General features: G+C 41.9%; 1 protein-coding gene across 2 annotated transcripts in view; it reads right to left on the reverse strand.

Moving 5' to 3' along the window:
* The window catches only part of LOC133466046 (protein sidekick-2-like), a 127,068-nt gene that overhangs the window by 26,458 nt on the left and 77,800 nt on the right, over positions 1-22,810 (reverse strand). For both annotated transcript variants that reach the window (XM_061749362.1, XM_061749361.1), the window contains exons 5-18: positions 22,601-22,748; positions 18,553-18,686; positions 12,637-12,748; positions 12,257-12,447; positions 11,509-11,592; positions 11,230-11,424; positions 10,351-10,467; positions 9,648-9,815; positions 8,864-8,966; positions 7,443-7,619; positions 6,428-6,564; positions 5,248-5,395; positions 3,315-3,455; positions 2,322-2,503 (exon numbers count right to left, since the gene is read on the reverse strand). In XM_061749362.1, the coding sequence (XP_061605346.1) occupies positions 2,322-2,503; positions 3,315-3,455; positions 5,248-5,395; positions 6,428-6,564; positions 7,443-7,619; positions 8,864-8,966; positions 9,648-9,815; positions 10,351-10,467; positions 11,230-11,424; positions 11,509-11,592; positions 12,257-12,447; positions 12,637-12,748; positions 18,553-18,686; positions 22,601-22,748 (2,037 nt within the window). The remainder of the gene's footprint in view (positions 1-2,321; positions 2,504-3,314; positions 3,456-5,247; positions 5,396-6,427; positions 6,565-7,442; positions 7,620-8,863; positions 8,967-9,647; positions 9,816-10,350; positions 10,468-11,229; positions 11,425-11,508; positions 11,593-12,256; positions 12,448-12,636; positions 12,749-18,552; positions 18,687-22,600; positions 22,749-22,810) is intronic.

Below are 22,810 nucleotides of genomic sequence, written 5' to 3' on the forward strand. Positions count from 1 at the left end.
AAGGCCGCAAAAATTCATGAAGCCGAGAGGCCGGTCAGAGCGCTCCCAATTCTCGATTCTCTTTGAGCCTAAACGCGAATTACGGCTCCCCTTTCTGCATTTTTGATGGGGACTGCTGACAAATTAATGAGAGGGCGAGCTGTGAAATATGTCTTTTGTGTTTCACTGACAGACAGCTGGATGATGAAATTCATATTTATACGCGGCAAGGGAATGGAGGGGAAACTATGACGTTGACGTCTTTTGTACCTTCCAGGTATCAAAAGGTTGACTATGTGAATAAAACACAACAAAGGAGATACTTTGGTGGTGGTATTTGAATACACACATGAGAGCTTGTTATTACCAGGATTTAGTAGCATTCTCTACAAAAAAAAGTCACGCACAAAATATACACTTTGTTTGTGCAGTTTAACATTTTCCACATTTATGAAATGTATGCAATTTTATGAAAAAAAAAACAAAAGCATGTTATTCTATTTTTTTCATTTATTATTCTATATTTATGTATTTGTTAATGTAAATAGGATTTTTTTTTTTTAATGATCCACAACATACAAGTATCAATACATAAAGAATTCAATATATAGTCTTCTTTTTATATTGAATTATAATCTTCATTTTTACATGGTTGTATTTGTTTGTGTTTATCATGAGGAAAAAATATCAACATACAAAACACTAAAAAGTCATACACCAAAGTAGAAAATGTACACTTTTTGGAACATTTTAAAATTTTATGCATTATTTAAAAGACAAGTAAATCCAAAATGTTTATTTTTTTTTAAGCTTGACTTTTCTTTTTTCTACATTTATCTAATTTTATAAAAACACATCTATAACAACACACAAGTACAATACTACTTTATTTAACTTTCAATGAGTATTGTATTGAATTATAATCTTATAATTATTACTATGATGATGACAATGATGATGATTATTATGGTTATGTTAGATTTTTGAATTTATTATGAGCCCAAAATATCAAAATACCAGCTTCTTATTTTTCTTTTAATTGTATATTGAATTCTAATCAATGATTATCATTTATATTTCTCTATTAATAATAAATACTTACTTTGACTATTTATATATTTTTATAATTTATCATGACGTACCAGTGGAATCTACTTTTCTTTTAGTCTACTTTTTCAATTTTCTGATTGGGGTTATGATGATGATGATGATGATGATGATGACAGCGAAGCGTGTGGCGACTCAAGTTCAAGTGACCAAAAATGGTTACTTGCACGACATTAAGCGCTAGAAAATGATTTTTAAATGTCAATAAAAAAAAGAAAATATGCCTATGACTTACACTTTCCCAACTTTCAAATCGTTTTTTTCTAATAGCAAATTCTTTGTGCATTTTTATTAGAAGGTCTTTGCGGTTTACGCTCCCTGGCATTATGATAATTTGTTGAGCGTCTTTGGTTTAAGTCGGTCGTTGAACGTCTAATACGGCAAACATTTCCATACATTTGTGTACAACTGCACTCTCAAAATTCAGCTGCTACTGTAATTGACGTCGGCCGCCCGCTAACCGTCTGCCGCTGATAAGTGAACGTGAGCGAGGTGTGGAACGGAACGGCAAATGGAATGACTCAGTTTCCTTTTGGGAGCGCTCTTGAGGATCTCGCTCCTCACGCAGTCAGGGAGTCGGCGGTGCTTATCATGACAGGAAATTGGGAGATGGGAAATAGTTTGAAGCCTTCCGAATGCCGACATACGAGTCAAAGGAATTTCAAATCAAAGCAGCACAACATCAGCACCGGGAGCAGAGAAGTCCGCTCTAATGTATGTTTTACATTCAGTGCAATACTGAGAGTTGTTTCCAATAGTTTGACGCTGTCATGTAGCTAAAATGTCACTGAATACAACATATTAACAGGACTGCACGATATTACGGATGCATGGTTTTAAACCACAAATAATCCTAAAATGGAAAAGTAACATTCAGAGGCGGTCCATCTTCCCTTTTGGTTCCGGAAAAGGGGGGGGGGGAGATCTTTTTCTATAAAAAATCACTACTTGTATCATTCGTGTGTGTTTGGGTTGGACAAAAGACCTCCGGTTATCGAGAACTCTTATTTAATTCATGTCGCAACCTTCAGATTACAAGACTGATAAAAGGTTTCTTGTCACTTTGTCGTGAAGTTTTATACATCTAAAAAGTGACTTCGACTCTTAATTGTCCAAATATTTTGAAACGGAATGTGAATGCTTGTTTGTCCACACGTGCCCTGCGATTGGCTGGCTGGCAACCGGTCCAGAGTGTACTTTGTTTTTTTTTTTCCCCCCGTCCGTGTGCCGCTCACCTCCTTGCAGCGTCCACTCGGTCACCTTGTGGCTGTAGACGCCCCTGCCCGCCCCGTTGTAGGCGGCCACCTCGATCTCGTAGTTGGTCCATATGATGAGGTCCTCCAGCAGCAGGCTGCTCTGATCCGGGCTGGTGATGTTCCTTATCTGACAGTCCACAGGAAGCCCGGACAAACAGTACCTGGCAATCGGTCAGTGCCGGGATAAAAATATAAAAACAAAACAAAAAGACATGAGAAAAAAAAAACAAGTACAGCAATACCTCGACTTCGACACAAACAATTTTTCTGTCTTGACTTACGAGCAAAAATCCAGTCATAAACGCGAACTATGGTGGCAGCGAACGTCACAACAGGCAGCAGATAGCGAACAATTCTTCAAAAAGTGGCCAAATGCTTGCTTTAAGCTGTTTAGTTCCACTCCCAGTTGAAGTTTACCGTCACTGTTAACTAGCTTAATGCTAATACACAATGTAAAATGCCATTGATAGGCTAACGAAACCGGCATCAATGTTGTTATAAACCTTTGCACAACTTATATTTGAATACAAGTGGCAGCAACACATGCAGACAGCGTATACAATAATACTCACAGGCATATCGTCGATGTTGGGTGGAAACCCTGTATGTCCAAATATGGGCAATTTCATATTTTTTTCACAACTCGATACTATTGGTTTTCACCCACGTCGTCTTTTTTGTTTGTTTGGACCACTGGACCTGATTAACTACATCTCCATTCATTCCATTGGGGAAAGATGATTTGCGATGCAATGTTTTGAGTTGCCAACGTGGTCACGGAACAAATTCAGGGCAGCGCCGGAATAGAAAGACAGGTAATTGCGGCAGATAAAGAAGGCACAGAGGGGAGCGGCGGTGACAGGTGCCCAAAGGAGCTGCAGGTATCTAATTGGCGGCGGAGAGGAGCTGGCACACGGGTTATTATCGCGTTGAAATGGAAGCGGGCCGCCCGGGTGGCCACGGTTCTCCCACCTGATGACGTAACCCTGCAGGGGGCCGTTCTGGTGGCTCTCGGGGGGCGGCTGCCACTGAATCATAATGGACTGGTTGGTGCGGCCGCTGGCCATCACCGTCTGAGGGGGCGCGCTGGGGGGCTCCTCGGGAAGGGTTAGCCTGGAAAGAAACCGTGGAAATGAGCCTCAAAAGTCACACAAAAATAGCACGCTTATGATTAACAAGTCTTGTAATATTTGGTTTTTTTTTGCTAACAAACCACGAGGCAGACATATGAACCACTAGGGCTCTATGCTGCTCAATCTTACTTCAATTTATTTATTTATCTTACACTTGAATTCATCCACTTAAAACAATGTCCGAACAGTTATTAACGGCTCCTTTAAGGGTGACAAATTTCGATTATTTCACTCATAATGGAGCTCAATGGGAAAGCAAGTGAATTAGAACAACGTGAAAGCACAAATTGCTGCTGACTTTGGCGCTTCAACGGTATTTCCATCACATTTCATCATCGGCGTCACCTGAAAGCGTGTTTCGTGTGTGTGTGCGCGCACACAGTCATCATGACGGCGAGACAATCGAAGCGGCGTCGTTGAAAACGGAGCAACGCAATGGCGAGACATCACCGGAAAGAAAAGGAGCCGTCCGGCCTGAGTCAATTTAAGATGACATCTTGATTTAAGATGACATCTTGATTTCTTGTCTCCTCGACAAAAATCTAATCAAATTTGTCACCGCCGGGGTGCGTCGATGCCCGCGGCGAAAGGTGTGTTCATGGTGGGCCGCTAGTAAAGGCTGGCGGGCGTGTGGACGCACGAAATTGGTTTGTGCGCAAGATTAGTCTGACAGGTCCGGTACGTGCGTACTGGACATCTGGAGTTCCTTTCGTGTGGCCGGGCAGGAGAATTGGCTCCACACCCCAGTCTGTGCGATGCGCTCCCTCCTTTCAAGCCTGGCGCGTGTTCGGCGGGCGAGTGCCCGGTTAATAGAAGGCAGCCGCGTGGAGCCGGGTCAGCGCTCCCATCAAGGCTTCATAAAGCCTGAATTCTGACTCAGCCACGGTTTTATCTTGAAAGGGACCATCCAGCAGCTTGCTCATTCCACTACGACTACGACTACAACTATTACTACTACTACTACTACTACAATTTGGATTGGAAATGGGGGCAAAAATAACCTTGCCGACCTCTGTTTATAAACCACAAAGGCAGACTCAGCGTAAAGCTACGGACGGGGTCGTCCACATGGTCGTTTGAATTCTTCAAAAATCCAAATGAACCCAGATGAATGCAGGTTTTGGATTAAGCAATGCGGTCGTCGTCATCATTATTAGAATGCCTATAGAAATTGAAAAAAAAATAAAAAATAATCAAAACTAAACCAAATAAATGTGGTTTTGTCTGCGCAGTTAATTGAATCCCTCATCTGCATCACATTTGAAATGAATCGTTATTTGAGTACCTTTTTATATTCTATATAAGCTACAGTATGTGGATAAAGTGATGCAGTCGGTCACATAATCCGTTGAATCCCTCTAAAATTTACACACACACAAAAAAAAGTAAGAAATGCAGGTTTCGGGTAATGATACGCCGCCGATAATTGACATACGATATGATTCATATACATGAATTATCTGTAAAATAACGGTAAGCTGTTGTTAGCGCTTTACCCAAATTCTGACGTTATGCTACCAGCGTGATGTCTCATTACTGTCCCAGGTGCTAACGAGTTTAGCCAGCTAAGCTAACAAGGCTAGTACTTGCAACTCCTGGTTGGTTCTACCTACCTAGCTAGCTAGCTATTTAGTTAGGCTTACTGTTTTTGGCGTTTTTTTGGTTTAGAATGACTGTAACAGTAAATAGAGAGCTGGTCAGCTTTCCAGGAAGATCATCGCTCTTTGATTTGGTTGGAATCATTCCCCTTTGCGTCACGTTAGGCAACTTACCGCTCGCTCTCTTTGCTGAACTGTCCTCGGCCGACGTCGTTGACGGCGCACAGGCGGAACTGATAGGAGCGTGCCGGGATGAGGCCGCCCACCGCTACCCCGTTGGACTCCGGGCCGATGTTGGCCAGGAGCACCGTCCACGGAGCGTCTGACACACACACAAAAATGTGAACACTCGTCAATGGTGGCAAACTTCCTCACCGTGTCTGAGTCTAGTATGACACGAATAGTCTTTAAAGTCCCCAAATGACGTGAGACCATCTCGAATACATACGTAAGTCTCTACACTTAAATATGGCAGAGAAAGTGTTTACGTCTTGTGAGGTGCTGCTGTTTTGGTTTACAACAGACTTCAAGCTCAGCAGTTTGTCATTCGTGAACAACAGTGTCCATGAGCTGAGAACATTATCTTTAATAAACCACCACTAACCACGGGGTTCTCGGGCGCGGACAAGACGCGGCACGCAATGCGCTTCACTCACTGGACACTTCATTTGGTACAACCTCCACTTTGTGGTTGCACAACTGTGCACACCCTCTAATAACTGGGGATGTGGCTGTGTTCACAATGAACCAATCACATTCAAACTCATGTTAAATGGCAGTCAGCACACACCTGCGACCATTATCAGTGCCTCTCATTTAACCCCAACTAAAATTCAGATGTTCAAGTTGGCTTTTCCTGACATTTCCTGCTTACTTTGCTTTAGTGACTAAGTTACAGCTGCTTATTTACAGTAACTTAGTAACATTTACAATTACTCAGTTAAGTTACAAACTGGGGATGTGTGAATTAATCAATCATATTCAAACTCATGTCAAATGGGAGTCAACACAAACCTGCTTAAAGTGGATTTTATTTGGCTTTCAAAAGTAATATATATAAAATCAATGAATGCATAATTGGAATACATTAATATTACACACTTTTATTCTGGACTATTAACGGCACATTCCCTCAAATAGCATTTCCTTCTATTGTGTCTCCAGTGTTCCAGATATGCGATTGAAATTCAATTATACCCTCAAAAAAAGAATAAGATTCATTATGCGTTCTGGCGTGATTCATTTTCCTGTTAATGTCTTGTCAGTTATCCTCATACAGAAGCGTGCCTCCACGCACTCCCTCGTCGGGGAAGCAACGGAGCGCGTGCGGTGACTTTAAAAAGGATCGACTCACTGTTCTCGGACACTTCCAGGATGTAGCGGATGAGCGGGCTGTTGCCGTCAAAGGCCTGAGCCCACGTCAGGTTGATGGCGCGCTTCTCCGTCCTGCTCAGCGCCGCCACGGGGTTCTCGGGCGCGTGAGGGAGTTGCCTGGAGCCGGACAAGACGCGGCACGAAATGCGCTTCACTCACTGGACACTTCATTTGGTATACCTCCACTTTTTGATGAGATTTGATATAATTCATGTGGTTGAATGAGCAAACTATTTGGAAAAAAAGGTAATATTAAAGTAAAATAAAATGTAAAAAATTTAAGTCTCAATTTGTTCAAATATTTTGCCCCCTCGTGCAGTTAAATGTCTAAAATATTTGTAACAACAGAAGCATAAAATCTGCATCAATATAGCAAAAGTAAAATAATAAAAATAACAAATAATCGAATTTCCTTACTTAATAATGTCTTTCTATTATATTGCAACGTCATTTAGCTAAATGAGCAAAGTATATCGAGAAATACTTCAACTAATTCTAACAGTAACTCAAAAAATATGAGGCAGCAGCAGAAGGTTTATGTTAATAACGGCACGAAAAAACAACAACAACAAAACTACTGTGCTTGTTATGCGTTTTTTCTTCCTCTGTCAAATCCTATCTCTGTCAAACCTTTATTTAAAATACATCTCCCAAGAGCATGCCGGATCAGAAGCTGTAAAGTGAAATCAAATTAAATCCTGCACCGATTTAGATTGTGCATTAGGCTGCAGTTAAAATGTAATATATGGAAAATCCCAAGGAGCGTGTTCACACACACTTACATACATTTCATCAGATCAGCTCGTAACTGGATAAAACTTCCTTTTAGCTGTTCACTTATCTTCCGCGGCATACGCTGATTTCCCAGTTGATGTTTAAATGCTTTTTTTTTTTGAAAGTGGGCATTTTTGCTATTGTTTTTCGTAAAGATCGCAGCCCGTGTGCCTAATATTGTGGGCGCTGATGGAACATCCGTCATTGGAAAAGGCGCGCACCTGACTCGGAGGTGGGCGCTGCGGGAGTCGTTCCCGCCCACGGAGGTGACGCGGCAGGTGTACGTGCCGATGTCGCCGGACCACGTCTGGGAGATGTGCAGGGTGCCCTCGGCGTCCAGTCGCAGGCGGGGCGACGCCTTCACGTCCAGCGCAGAACCGCTTTTCTCCCACACGTAGCTGAAGGACAAAACAAATGAGCACACGGACGTCAGACACTGACTGGCTTTGTAAAACGAGTACGAGTGATGATGTAGTCTGCGACGCTAGCTTCTTGCGCTAGTCAGCTAGCAACCAACTGACAGGGAACATTTGAACATTAATAATAACGAGAACGGGCGCAGTTGGGGTAGTGGCACGTTAGGGTAGGGGCCAAGAGGTGATCCATAGAAGATGGAAATTGCATAGCATCACCGTAGCGGGGAAGAAAAGATGAGGAAGAGGTTTTATTCCTAAAAAGTAGATTTCATATTATTGCAGATCACTGTAGTAGTTATTGTTTGAGAATTAATAATTACAAAATTAAAAAAATAGAACACAATTAAATACTGACATTTATATTAATAACAATAACATCAATAATAAGGATAGTTCAAAAAGTAATAGCAACATTAATATAATAATAATAATAAATTATATTGATAATGATGATAACAAAAGTGAATATAATTAATAATAATACACTTATTATTAATAATAATCAAGATAATATTGAAAATTATGTAATTATACTGAGAAAAAAATATTTAATTATCAACATAAATATATTATGTATACTAAAATATGGAGCATCAATAGTGATGAGGCTAATACAATTGATATTAACAACAGCAATAGAAAAATAATTTTGCATATTTTTTAATAAAATGTGGTATCTCAAGGTGAGATGGGCACTGTCAGGAAGGAGGTACCGTGATACATTTCCACTGTCAAATCCCCAAAAAGCTTCCACATGCCTCCCCCACATGAACACACACACACACACTCACATACGTGCACACGCACTCACACATGCGCACGCTCGTGCAGGCAGGAGATGCAGTGATTAATTGTGACTGTTGGGGCTCTCCAGCTAATCTCCTCGGCGTTGCGTTTAATTAAAGGCGCCGTCTGAAGTTATTACTCTGTTTACATATTCCACTGTTTACCGCCGGCACACGATCGATGCCACTGGGCCCACAGGTGACAGACACTCTAATCACTGGGCTCCGAAGACAGCAGCCCACACACACACACACACACACACACACACTTGCATCATATGCAATGCGACTGTAAGACTTGCATCCCACAGGAGGTCATCAGCGGGCGGATCGACGCTTGATGAGATCGAGCGCTGATTTCACAAACTCATTAAACGCAACTGTGATAAGCCGCGCTTGTTTCCCGCCCAAAATACGACGGCAAACTTTTTTCTCAGTTACCTGATGCTGACGCTGGGGTCGTGTGTAACGCCGCAGGCCATGACCGCCTTGGTTCCCTTGATGACGCTCTGGTCCTGCGGCGGCTTGGTGATGCGGGTGCGTGCTACTCACACACACGCACGCACGCACACACAGACACACACACACAGCGAGAAGAGCGTTTGAACAGCAGGTTATTGGCTTGGACTGCAACGCATTCCTGATTCAAAGTGTGTCTTAGCTCGAATAAGTCCACTATTTTAATTTTCTTTTCAAGGACATTTCAAGATGAACCCAATAAAGTTTAAAACGCTTAATGTAAAAAAGCTTAACGTCGCTTCATGTCTGAAAACTGCGATCAATCGTCACCAAAGTATATGTGGACATTGCTCCCTATGCCCACTTCAATCTCTGAAAATGTTAGGATTCCCAATATTTTTGATTTTATGGATGTTAAGCGTGTCCATAACAAATTATTGGATAACTCGTTTTAAAATCAGAAATCGAGTAAAACAGTTTGTTCAATTAGTTGTAAAAAGTGATTTGGCAATAAAAAAAATACTTGCAATATCTCAACATTATTAAAAGTGAAGACGATCTGCAACTTCAGTTCAGTTCTTAGCAAGAAACATGAAATAGATGCAAACGATTTGCTTTCGCGCGCTACTTAAAATGATTGGGCGGGCCGGATTTGGCCCCTAGGCCTTGAGTTTGATACTCTGACATTAGCTTCTTGTGCTAGCTGGCTCACCGCCGAGTGACGGGCTCTAAGAACATTTTTTTTTTGTCACAGTGTCCCGCTCACCCCACACCACCAGGTCGGCAGAGGCTTCGTCGATGCCTCTGGAGTTGCTGGCCATGCAGGTGTACGTCCCCGCGTCGGACAGGTGGGACGGACTGATGAGCAGGCTGCCCGACTCCAGCAGGGTGAACCTGGGCAGCTGAACCGAGCCGCTGGCCAGGACGCGCTCACCTGGAAAAAGAAGTTGCGGCGCAACCTTGACTTTCGTGTTTTGCCATTCACGAGCCGTTGCTTGGTCGATTTTTTTTGCTTTATGTTTCTTTTATGTATTCAGGACCTAAACCATTTTGTGATTTATAGACCAGAAGTTGAAATTAAATTTAGAGCCAGTTTAGAGACTTTACAATTGGCGTAATGTGTTCTCCTCTCTTTGTTCTGGTCAGAACCCGAGCTGCAGCATTCTGAATCAGCTGCAGCTGTTTAACGCTCTGTTCAGTAGTCCAGTTAGAAGACCATTACAATAGTCAAGTCTACTTGCGATAAAAGTATGAATGAGCTTCTCCTGGTCTGCTTGGAACATGCAAGCCTTTGCACTCTTCACTATGTTCTTCAGCAAGTAGAAGGATGATTTCGTGACAATGATTGGATATACGAATACATTGAGCAAATTCAACACGTAAATCGAGGTATCACTGTACTGTACTTAAAAAAAAAACAGAGGGAAAATCTCACAGAAAGGTCAGAGGGCAGCGTTTGATTTGCGCACCTTTCTGCCAGGTGATGGCTGGCCGCGGGGCTCCGGACGTCTCGCAGTGCAGGATGACTGACATGCTGTCAATCACGGCGCTGTCAGCGGGGCCGGCGGTGATGTTGGGAGCGATGCCTGACACACACACACACACACACACACACAAGTGAAAACACACACACGCGTACACACAATGAGTTTTAAAAGAGAGGTGATGATGACAAGCCTAAAAGGAGTCCCCTCTTAACAGAGCAACTTTAATAGACTTGACAAGAAATTAAAAATAGAGGGCGGTGGATGCCAGTTCTCGTTCACTCCCAGGAAATTGTCAAGAGCGTCTTCATCGCACGTGCTCAGAAACACACAAGGATTGAAGACAAGGTCTTGCTTGCGCTGAGGAGATATATACTGTACTGTGTGAAACATTACATAAATTAAGTCGTAGTTTCTAAGAATAAAGTCAGAATATTATGAGGAAAGTCCTTTTACCTGAAAAAGTTTTAATTTTAAGAGAAAAAGTCAGTATTTTACTGAAAAAGTTGTACCGTGAGAAAAAGACGTGGTGAAGAAAGAAAGCTGAAATGTATATATATATATATATATATTTTTACTTTATGAGAATGAAATAAATAAAATAAATCTTTTTAAAAGTTGTAATACTGCCCCCAAAATTTCATTTTATTAGAATGAAGAAATATTATTTTTTTAAAAAAGGTTGCAATTTAATGAGAATTTAGCTGTAGAATTTCAAAAAGAAAGTATGAATAATTTTTGGGGTGATAACACGAAAAACGTTTGTAATGAAACGAGACTGCTGTAAATACGGGTACCGATTCGCAGGTAGCGGGAATCGGTAACGTCTCGGTTCAAACGTGAAAGGCGCCCGTCCCTACTCACTGGTGACTGCGAGGTAGGTGTTGGTCTGGATCTCTCCGGCCAGATTGCGGGCGAAGCACTGGAACATTCCCGTGTCGTCGGGCAGAAGGCCGTTGATCTGCAGACTGCCTCCCGCCAGAATTTTGTACCTGGGGATCTTCACCGTGCTGATGGCCGCCGCGTCCTTGTACCACACGATGTCTGGCTGAGGCGTGCCTGCGAGTGCGCACACAAAATAAGTCAACTTCGTTTTTCTTTTGATTCGTCTTGGCAGCAAAATGAGACACAAAAAGCACGGACCTCGAGCCTGGCACGGGATGTCCACCACCTTCTCCATCTCAGCAGTGATGTGAATGGGTGGCTCTTTCACAAACAGAGGGTATTCTGGATCAAGGAGGAAATATTAAAATGGAAAAGATTGCAAAAGTAATGTTATGAGAAACAGTCAACTTTCTATGAGAAGAAAGTTGGATGAAGTCAGGTTGATTGGAGAAAAGAAATGTTCTGTTATGCAGAAATATATATTTTTCCAAGAATAATGTATCATAAAAATATTCATATTATAAGAAAGAAAATATGGCATAAAGTAGTATCATTTAAAACTAATTTACAAAAAATATCTGAACATTACAAGAAAAAGTCTTACAAAAAATGAATTTTATATCAAAAACATATTACTTGAAAAAGTGGTATTTTTACAAATGTAAAGTTGATTATCATGGAAAAAAAACAAATGTTATTCACAAGTTCGCTGGCCCGGAGAGGACGAATTTGAAATCTAAATGGATAAAGTGCTAATATAATTTCATGATTCTGAAGGCACTGACATGGCAACACAAAGCTGCAATCTGATTGGGCGAAAAGAAAAGCAACTGTGAAAGCAGTGCAGTCAAGGGAAATGCTACCAAATGAAGAGAATAGACTGTTGGGAAAAAATTAATTCAATTTCACGGCACAAATATGAGAATTTGGGTTGCGGATGAAGGTCAGTCCTTCTGACAGTGCGCCTTGCTGTCCCTAACCGACCGCCACACGGCGACCTACACACCGAGCACGTGCAGAAAGGCGCCGGTCGCGACCGGGGGCACGCCGCTGCCGCGGAGCGCCGCCTCGCACTCGTAGTAGCCGCCGTCGGCGACCGTCGGCTGGCTGATGACCAGTCGGCGGCCGAAATCTCGGATCCCCGCGCGGACGACCGCGCCGTCTTTCCTCCACGTGATGCTCATCTTGACCAGCGGCCTTCCAGAGACACAAAGATGATGAAAACGTTTGAATTCACTTCCAAGGTTACGCACGTAGCAAGCCAGGGAGCAAAGGGAAAAAATGTAGTCCAAAAAAGATTGCACTAAAATAAAATCGTAGTTTCAATGTGATTAAAAGTGCCGTTTTTGTGCTAGAGTAGTTGTTGAAATATGTCGTTGACCGTACCTGGCGTTGGCGACGCACTCCAAGATGGCCTCGTTCCGCCCAACGGTCACGCTGGTGTTCTTCGGGGGGACGATGATGGAGGGGGCGACGGGGTCCGCGGGTCCTCCCACATCTATCACAAACAAACACACGCGCGCGCAGACACGCACATGAAAAACAAAAAAATCCATAAAGCATTCAGCAGGTGGAATTAAACGCGTGTGTGTCGTTGAACGCGACTACATACAAGCAGCCTGACATTTAGTCGCTATTCCCAGCTGCTATTAACAAGGCCCGTCTTTACTTTGCACTTATTCCACCCTTCCTCCTCCTCCTCCTCCTCCTCTCGGTGCAAACGGCGTTTCCTGCGCTGGCTGCTGGGCCAGGTGTTAGAAGCCATTATGTGGCATAATTGAGACAAACACACACGGCGATTAAATGCAGCGCCATCACTCAGCGCCTTTCAGCGCGCCTCCGACCGACCATCGATTCGCTGCCCTCAATCAGTGATCTCTCTCTCCCGATCTCATCTCATTTTCTGCCGCCTCTCCAGAGTGCCCCCCCACCCCCCACGCCCAACGCCAACGCCGTTTCAAGGGACTGAGTGCATGTGACTTGTTTGATGCAGGGGCTACCTCGGGTTAAGGCCGTCCATAAGCAGGTTTTTAATTTAAAAGCTTTACGTATCCTGTTGGCATTTGTAGGAAATTTGGAGAAACCATAAGGAAATAAGATGGAATAAAATAACGCATGACAAGAAAAGTATGTGCTGTCACTTAGCGCGGTCTTATGATGTATTGTGGATAATGAAACAAAGGGGAGGAAAAAAGAAAATGAATAGAATGAAAATAAAAAACGGTGAAATTGAAAAAACAAAAAGTAGTTTGATTAAACTAATAAAGAAAAACTACCGTCAGTTCTCGTGTATAATAGGCACTCGAGTATAATGCGCAGCCCCAAAATTGACTCCAAAATCAGGAGAATCCTTTTTCCGAAGTAAATTGCGCACCCATGACTTTCTATCCATCAATATATTTACATGCAATAAATGTTAGCGGTGACCCTCTCCTAATTTGTTTCGCTTATCAATTCTGATCAGTAATATTATATACTAAGGTTTGCTTGTCCTTTAATAATGTGTTTAGTATTGCGTCGCACTCTAGTGTTTCGTTTGAACACTGTCGGGCTAATTTTTCTAAAACACATACCTACTCATATCCCTCATTTCACTATGAAAGAATTTTCTAACTTTTACTATTCCTACGAATAGTATGCACTATTGACTTTTGAAGATTTTTTGGGGGTTGAAAAAAATTACACACGAGAAATTACAGTAATAAGTAATAAACAAATGAGTAAATGAAAGTAGTGTAAAAGGGTCTCATCTTGCGTTCCGTCATAACATAGCATGCGATAAGACAGAACGTCATACGACAATTTTCAGTTCCAGTGGTCCCGCTGGTAGGAATATTTTACGATTAGCAGCGATCGGAGTAGCAGATGCTAGCGAGGCTAAGCGCTATTGTCATCCAGAGCCATTGATTTTCCGTCCTCTCTGACCGGCGCAGACGTATGCCGACTGTGTCGCCTCGTTGGCCGGACGTTCCGCCGCTCCAAGGAACGTTTTCAACCAAATCTCGTTTACAGTACAGGAAGGCTTCGGCATTTCATCAGTTAAATGAGCTCAAAGTAAAGTTCTGGCTCCCGGGGAACAACAAGAAATAATATAATTACAAGCTGACCTGATGAAGTTTGACAGTCATCGACGCCACTGCACCTCTTCGATTGGAATTTCCACTACAAATTTGAACGGCTGCCAAATGTGCGATGTGGATCCTATCCAGCAGAAACTTCCAGAAAACAAATTGCACTTTGAGCTTCTTATAAACTTGGCAGCAAGCTGTCTCTTTAAATAACATTGACTTTTTTAAAACGTAACAGCACACGAGAAGTGCTTCATGACTTGACGGATCCAAGTGGGATAATTAGGTTATTTTGTACTACTGAAGCATTTTAGCATCCCACTTAACTCCCCTCCTAAGTGTACCCATTCACTATTCACGAGCTTCAATAAGCACCGTTAAAGTCAATCAATCTGTTGGGGAACGTGCTTGCTGTGAAGTCATCAGGAATTGTTAGAAAGGGAAAATAAAACAGTTTGCGGTGATTCGTCCAGATTCGGAGAACAAAGCCCTGATCAAATGATGAGAAATTATTAAAAACAAAAACCAACTGTGGATAAAGCTCTGGGTCCGTCCACATAGTCAGCTGAATTCCGCATAATTCCCCAAAAATATGACAATGGAATGACAATGACAAGGATAGAAATAAGCCAGATGAATGCAGACGCCGGATCAAGCTATGCGGCCGTCCGCATAGTCATCAGACTCCCTGAGAAATCGACACAAAACGAAAACTCACTCTGGATAAAGCTAAGGTCTGCCCACATAGTCAGTTGAATTCCTCATAATTCAACAAAACTATGACAATGTATTTCTGGCAGCACCACAAATGAGTGAAATTTCATCCCAAAAATTTGAGATGAATTTAATTTATTGATTTTTCAAATAGGTGGTTGTCTCACTGTTTTTAAATATTGTGTGGTTTTTTTTTTGGGAGGGGGGCTTTGCTCCTGTTTTTCTTGATGTGTTTTTTCATGCTGTGAAAGTCAAAGTATCCATAAGCGATGCTTTGATTTCTGATTTGATACCAAATTCTTTTTGTCCCTCTCCTGTTGTGAAACAAACGCACCCAAATCCTCCCGACGGTCGCACGCCACAGCAACGTTTAACTCCTGACAATTTACTTGATGTGCTGCCATGGCGTCACATTACCCTTACTGAAACACATGGCACATTAACTAAAGACTGCTTATAAATGAAGCCCTAAAGTGTTTGCGGGTGACACCAACAAAAGCCTCCGTTCAACTCGGGCTGCTTTTATTGTGACAGGCTGCCTGGCAGTAATGAACGCGGCGCAGTTCATAAAGTGTCGGTGCGGGGAAGAGCTCAAGTGTGTAATCGCCTAATTAAATGGGAGACAACAACGAGCTGACCCGCCAGGTAAAGTCTTGCTTATGAATGTCGGCGTATTGTTTACACTTGCCCGTGTCCAAGGGAGAGAAGTTTAGCTGTAATGTTTATCCACTTTCCCTTAGATATACAGCGGCGTCTCAATCAATTAGAATACTGAAGGAGAGTCCATCGCATTTCAGCGTTGCCATTTTAAAAGTGAGACTCGTCAATAATACAGATTCATTCAGCACATGGCGATCATAAAATAGTTTACTCTGTGTAGGGAATCTATAAAATACACGAGTTTTTCAATTGAACGAGAAAAATGCAGGAAGTATTCTCCGTAATTCTAATCAATTGAAATGCACAACCGGCAGCAGTTGGGTAGATTTTTTTTACGGAAGTCTGCTAGCTTAATGCTAACACAAAATGCAAAAAGTATTAGACAGGCTAAAAGAACCAGCGTCAATGTTGCTGTAATTATAAACCTTTAGACAATTGATATTTGAATACATGCGGACAGACAATATCATATTCTTTATCCTCAGCGAGAAATTCATAATATTGAAGCTTAGTTGCGATGATCTTCTTCTGTGTTTGTGTTATACTGCTCCCTGGTGACCAAAGCCCACACACCAGAAGGAGCAGCACAATGCCCACTGAATTATCATGATGCACAAACTGTTTACACTTTATATTATTACCGTATGTTTTAATTAAAAAGGTACAAGACGGTAGAGGGCTATTGTCTTATGAAAACAAACAAACAAAAAATGTCGGTGTTTTGCGTTTCAAGTGCGGTCACAGCATGAATTAAACTCATAAGGCAAGAAGACACCAGTGTTTAAAAATGAAATCAAAAAATAAGAGTGAAATGTTTTGCCTGTTCGGCCTGATTTGTATGCTCCCTTCAGATTATGCCACTCCCTGCAAATTGTACATTTGCATTCCATTCCTCCACAGAGCGGCTAAAAGGAACAAATGCTGCAGCAGAACTAAAAAAAAAAAAAAAAAAAAAAAAGAAGAAAAGAAAAGAGCAAATGTATTGACTTTCAGACGTGCAACACGTTTGTGTGATCTGCAAGGTCAGGTCTGGTGATCTGCGCTGATATCTGATCGCCACACACCGTTGCGTCACGCACACACGGCGCCGCCGCATGCCAAACGCGGACGTCAATCGCGGACTCGGGCTGAGAACGCAAGTCGACCTCCAGCGTCACGACACCCGCTGGACACCTCATTAGGAACATGACGTCAAGCTGCGTCATTTGGAAGCCCTCAAAAATCTACGAGCTAACTCAGACGAATGAAGGATTTTGCTAAATGTGTGCGGTCATCCACATAGTCTTGTTGAATTCCTAAAAAAAATAATAATAATAATAATAATAAATCTAAACTAACAGAGAGGCTCTGAATAAATCGCTACATAGTCGTTTAAATCCCTCCTAAAGGCACAGCCGCGCTTTCGTCTACCTCGATGTAAGCAACGTCCTTGCATTATATGTAAATATAATGTATATAAATGACATTTTCATCAAGCCCGGGAGAAACTAAGCCGGCCGTAAACTGAAGAATAAGATGTCAATTTTGGCCCACGTTGTGCGATCCCGAGCACTGTTATAAACGCTCCGAATAAAAGTTTGACCTGTCCGCAATAAAATCTTTAACAGAGGGCCAACGGCTATAAATCTAATGAAGAGATAAAATAATACTTGGCTTTTATTTTCACCGTCGGCGAGGCGTCGGTTTATTGCGGACGGACCGCAACTTTCGGGCTCACAAAACGTCTTGTAATTTCCCTGTGTTTATTATGGAGGAACTTCAATTCATTATGTCCGGAGCTGTTTCGAGCACGGTGTTACGTTCCCCACGAGAGGGGGCAACATCGAAAATAAATAGCAGTAGAATATACATATTGTTCAATTAATAAAGAAAACTACACATTGAGGCAGATTTTTGTTTGTAATGGAGCTCCTGTCAACATAAAGGCGTAGCTAATAAAGTGTCCAGAGCTGTTTGGTGTTTTCCATCAAGTTAAAGGGCCGGCAGCACTAAAGCGAGGACCCCGCTGTTAAAGCTTTTGTTACATTGTTTTCCAAATGATTAAGCGCAAGCTGGTTTTTTTCTTCATTTCCCGAAACATCCATCCATCCATCCATCCATTTTCTGAGCCGCTTCTCCTCGCGCGGGTCACGGGCATGCTGGAGCCTATCCCAGCTATCATCGGGCAGAAGGCGGGGTACACCCTGAACTGGTCGCCAGGGCACATAGAAACCAACAACCATTCGCACTCACATTCACACCTACGGGCAATTCAGTTGCCAATTAACCTACCGTGCATGTTTTCGGGATGCGGGAGGAAACCGGAGTGCCCGGAGGAAAGCCACGCAGGCACGGGGAGAACATGCAAACTCCACACAGGCGGGGCCGGGGATCGAACCCCGGTCCTCAGAACTGTGAGGCACACGCTCTAACCAGTCGGTCACCATGCAACAGTCAATGTAATTTATATCGACCCTTTTTTAAAGCTAGAGTAACAGTAAAAACGGGCTAATAATGACGATGCGTTCAATGAATTACTTTCTACGATGTTTCGGAGGTTTCGATATCCGCTGCTCACGTACCTATGAATGAAATATGTCTGCCTGCACTGACTTCAATCCTCCCCAATCCAAGCGGCTTCTTTCCTCCCCTTTAAAAGCGGCGCAAATAGTCTCGCATGATGACATCATAAATGCGGAAAGAGGACTCAGCGATGCGTGCGTGGCTGGAGCACTAAACGTTATCATTCTGTCGTTCGCACTTCGAAGCGTCCGTGGACCTCATTGATCTCTATATCCCTTCCTACTCGTGAATGTTGTGCACAATGCAATTGCAAGTGGCGAGTGGGCGAAGCGGCGCCGGGCAGCGCGCGCGTACTTACTCTCCACGGCGAGCGTGACGGGCTGACTGGTTTTGTTCTCGCCGTTTTTGTCGTTGACGGCCTGTGCGTAGTAGCGGCCGGCGTCGGGCGCCACAGTGGACAGGATGGCCAGGGTGTTGTCGAGGGTGATGGCGCTGAGAAAAAATAAAAAAATAAGAAAAAGGCAACAACACAAGTACAAGTCTATGTGTTAGCTTAGCATCTTTTGTTTACCCACTCCAAGCATACGCAACACAAACAAACAAACAAATAAAACAGCACTGTCGCTTCTCGTCAAAGTCAAGGCCATTTAGTTGCGGCTCAAAAGGTTGCGGGACGTCAAACTATTTACACATACAGTAGTTCTTCCGCACCAAATTCTTCCTTTTGACGAGTGTTTTCTCGTAATACAATATTTCAAATTTCATTTGTTCAGTGAACATTAGTTTAGTCCTCATACAACTTACTTTTTTACTTGTAACATATTTTTTAACCACGTAAAATTACATTTTCCCTAACCCTCAGCCTTGGAAAACAGAATTACAACTTTATTCTTCGATTTACATTTTGTTTTCTCAAAAACAACATTATAGCGTAAAATTACAAAGTAAATGACACTATATTAAATAATATTTAAACTTTTATTTACTATTATCCTCAAGTTTACTCTTTAAAATTGAGCGTTGAATTATCACATTATTTATATTTGATATGATTTCTCCCTCCCAAAAACTCCAACATTTCCCCAAACATTCTTCCCTTCATAACGTGACAACCTTCTCCTCATGATGTCAATTCTGCTGACATTCAGCGTTTTGTTTTCTTGTATATCAACCTCATTCTCAACATACATTGCCCATGAAGCAATTATTTTCTTCCCAGCGTTGCTCTTCTACTCATATCATGACTGCAACAGATGGCCGCTAATTGGCCCAGCAGATGAAGTTCCCAGTTAAGCAAACACACGCACACAAACATACTGTATATAGTATTTTTCAAATGACTGCGATGCATTACATTACCAGCAGGCCCAACTGTCTTCTTATTGCTTTTTTTTTTTGTTCAGTCCATTGCAAATCATTAAGACACGAAGAACAGGAGAAGAAATAACTATTGCAGTCGATCCCTTTATATTGCCTTTTGTGCGCGACTGTCGGCTCCTACACGAGGACGGCTGCATGCTGCCTCGGCTTGACGGTCTCATGTGAGAGGAGCCCATTAAATGAGAGCTGACGCTAAGCACACAGCCAGATTAGGCTCGACAAAACTGCCAGCATCTGCCTGATCGGTGCAGGATAAACAAACACAAACACAAACACGCACGCACGCACGCACACACTCGCATCTACGCTTGTGCATATCAATGCGGCTTAACGCAAAGCGAGCAAACGGGCAGTGAAATGTGTCTCGTTGGTCTGCACGCGGGATATTCAAAGTTCCGGCTGGGCTGCCAAAGGCCGTTTCAACTCGCTCCTCACTGACGTTACTGATGGGACTCAAATAAAAGTCATTAAGTTTACAAAAACAATACAAATAAAAGCGGCTTCAGGTTGTTTCTTGCCACTCCCAGTGGAAGTTCACTGTCAAACTAAACATCAAGCAAAGAGCGAATTACACTTTGTGTATTTAAAACGACCACATACCTTTGCCCTTGACGCCGCTAGTTTAATGTTAGCAGACAATGGGAAACGCCATAGACAGACTGTCTAACAATAACAATACACACAGTCATATATTATTATTATTTTTTGCTTATGAAAAACAGATTAACGACATTTTCTTTCATTTAATGGGGAAAGACAATTTGACATCCAAGTGTTTTGAGTTGCGAACATGGTCACGGAATAAATCAGACTCATATCTCAAGGCACTTCTGTACTTAAAAGTCGATTTTTTTTTTGTGTGAGTGAAAAAAAACTACTCAAGTACTGAGCAACTGGCGAGTAACTTCCGATGTATTTTTATTTTTTTTTAGTCGGAGCATGAACGTCAAAAAGACAAAAATAGAAAAATAGTGTAAAATCAAGTAATGCCCAGCAGTATCACTTAAATCTTAAATAAATCTTACTCGTGAACCGGCACAAGTTCCACGTGGAGTTGAAGCGCGGACATTTTTAGGCAGAAAACGAGGCGGAGGATTTGCGTGCGGTCATGTGACCGTGTGGCTCCGTTCGATTGGTCAAATGCTGTGGTGGAGTCATGTGACAGAAGTCTCTCTGGCAAATGAAAAGTAAAAGATTGCACAAGCAATACATAGATGAAGAAATTAAAGTACTGTTTCCTCTTCGCAAAAATACTCAAGTAAAAGTAGTATTGCATTAAAACTACTATGACAAGTTCAATTTACCCCAAAAGTTACTTAAGTAAATGTAACAGAGTAAATTTCTGGTAACATTTTCGTGGGAAATTATGATTTTTGGTTATTTTCTCATACTATTACAACGTATAAAAAAATACTTTAATATTAGATATTTACAATTATTTTCCTGGAAATTGACAAAAGAAATCATGAATCTAATCTGGTATCATGACACATTTTGTCCTTCCTGATGTGTCTTTTCGAAAAAATTGCAAATTCGTACTCCTAAAATTATATATTACATCTCATAAAATGATAAAATGGAAGTAAATAACATTTTTGAAGTACTGATAAAATGTGTTTATCGTAATATTGTCTTTGAAAACAAAAAAAAAACAAAAAAAAAACATGACATGCATAATTCATTTGAATAATATGACCAGTTCAGGGTGTACCCCGACTCTTGCCCGAAGTTAGCGGAACGGAAGATGAATGGATGAATGAATGAATGAATGAATGAATGACAGATTGCGCACGTTTTCGACCAGCTGTTTAAGGCTCACAGTTGTCCCTCACTGTCGTCTTGCAGGCTAATCTGTGAGAAGATGGCTCAAACTGCTGGCGTCACTGAAGCGAGAGCCCACCTGCTGCCGGCTGAATAATGCACGAGGAGCACCTTCGACTATTTGTGCGGCTGGATAAATGAATCCCAGGTGATCGCTGCTCTGAGTAAGAAAGACTCGAGCACGCAAACAAACTTTATTCTCGTAATTTTATGAATTTATTCTGGTAACATTATCTTTTTTTTTTCCTCATGGAATTCAGATTTTCTTCTAGGGTTATTACACTTTTTTTTTTTTAATTATTCAAAGTAACCAAAACAAATTGTGGCTATTCTTGTAATATTAAGCATTTTTATCATAATTGTAACTTTTTAGTGTAGAAAAAAAAAGTATTTTTTTCCGAACTTATTTTGTGAAGTCAATTATGGGAACATTATTAAAAATTCCAATTATTATTTTATTCTAGTAATGCTACACACTGTAATTGTTTCTCTTGAAATTGTGACTTTATTATCATAATACTGCACATTTGCTCATAGTATTGTGACTTAAAAAATGGTATTACAGGTTTTTTTCTTACACGATTTTTTTCCGTTGCTTATATGATAGTGAAAATCGGATCATTGACAGCCATTGAAAAAAATATATTATTTTCTTTAAAAACAGAAAATTCTTGAATAAGCGAGGATATACCACCAATAAGTGTTTTTCAGCGTCGGGTCCCCCAAACAACAGAAAAAGAAAAAGAAAATTAAACAAAATGTTTTTAAAAAAAGTGGGCATAGGTGAAAATGTGGCTGCCAAGATCCATCTGAAGACAAAGAAATCTTGAAAAACTCATAAGGTACCACTTCTTAAAAATTACAAATTGTTCATCTCCATTTTTTTTGTTTTTACAAGAATAACTATTGCCACGGCTGAGACAGATCGACAGAAATTCATAGCACACACTCAAGACATGCACAAACCCAGCGGAGGGTGAGAGCTGTCAGTCAGCCGTAACGTCAATTGAGGCCCTTTTGCCCAATTGGCTCTAATTGGTTCCCCCGGCTACGTGTGGAGCCTTCAATCATTGCGCTTGCATGGTCAATAGGTGCGCTATAAATAACCCACTTCATCGCTGCGCGACGCTTCTCCTCACAATGGGCGCAAAACTTTCCAGCGGAGCGACTACCGCGCACCACGAAGTTGCACTCGGCTGGCTTACATGCGGCCGCTGGAGGGGATCTTGCGTCCGTCGCGGAACCACGTGATCTGGGGCTTGGGGAAGCTGTGGATGCGCGGCGCGCGGACGAGGGCGCCGTCGCCCTGCGACACCGTCTGCGAGCGCTCGCCCTCCACGAAGCCGCTCATGTCTACCAGAAGTCACAAAGGCACAATCAGGAAGTGACTTGTGAGTGTTACGCATACAGGACAG

Source organism: Phyllopteryx taeniolatus, chromosome 16, assembly GCF_024500385.1.
Source record: "Phyllopteryx taeniolatus isolate TA_2022b chromosome 16, UOR_Ptae_1.2, whole genome shotgun sequence".
Lineage (NCBI taxonomy): Eukaryota > Metazoa > Chordata > Actinopteri > Syngnathiformes > Syngnathidae > Phyllopteryx > Phyllopteryx taeniolatus.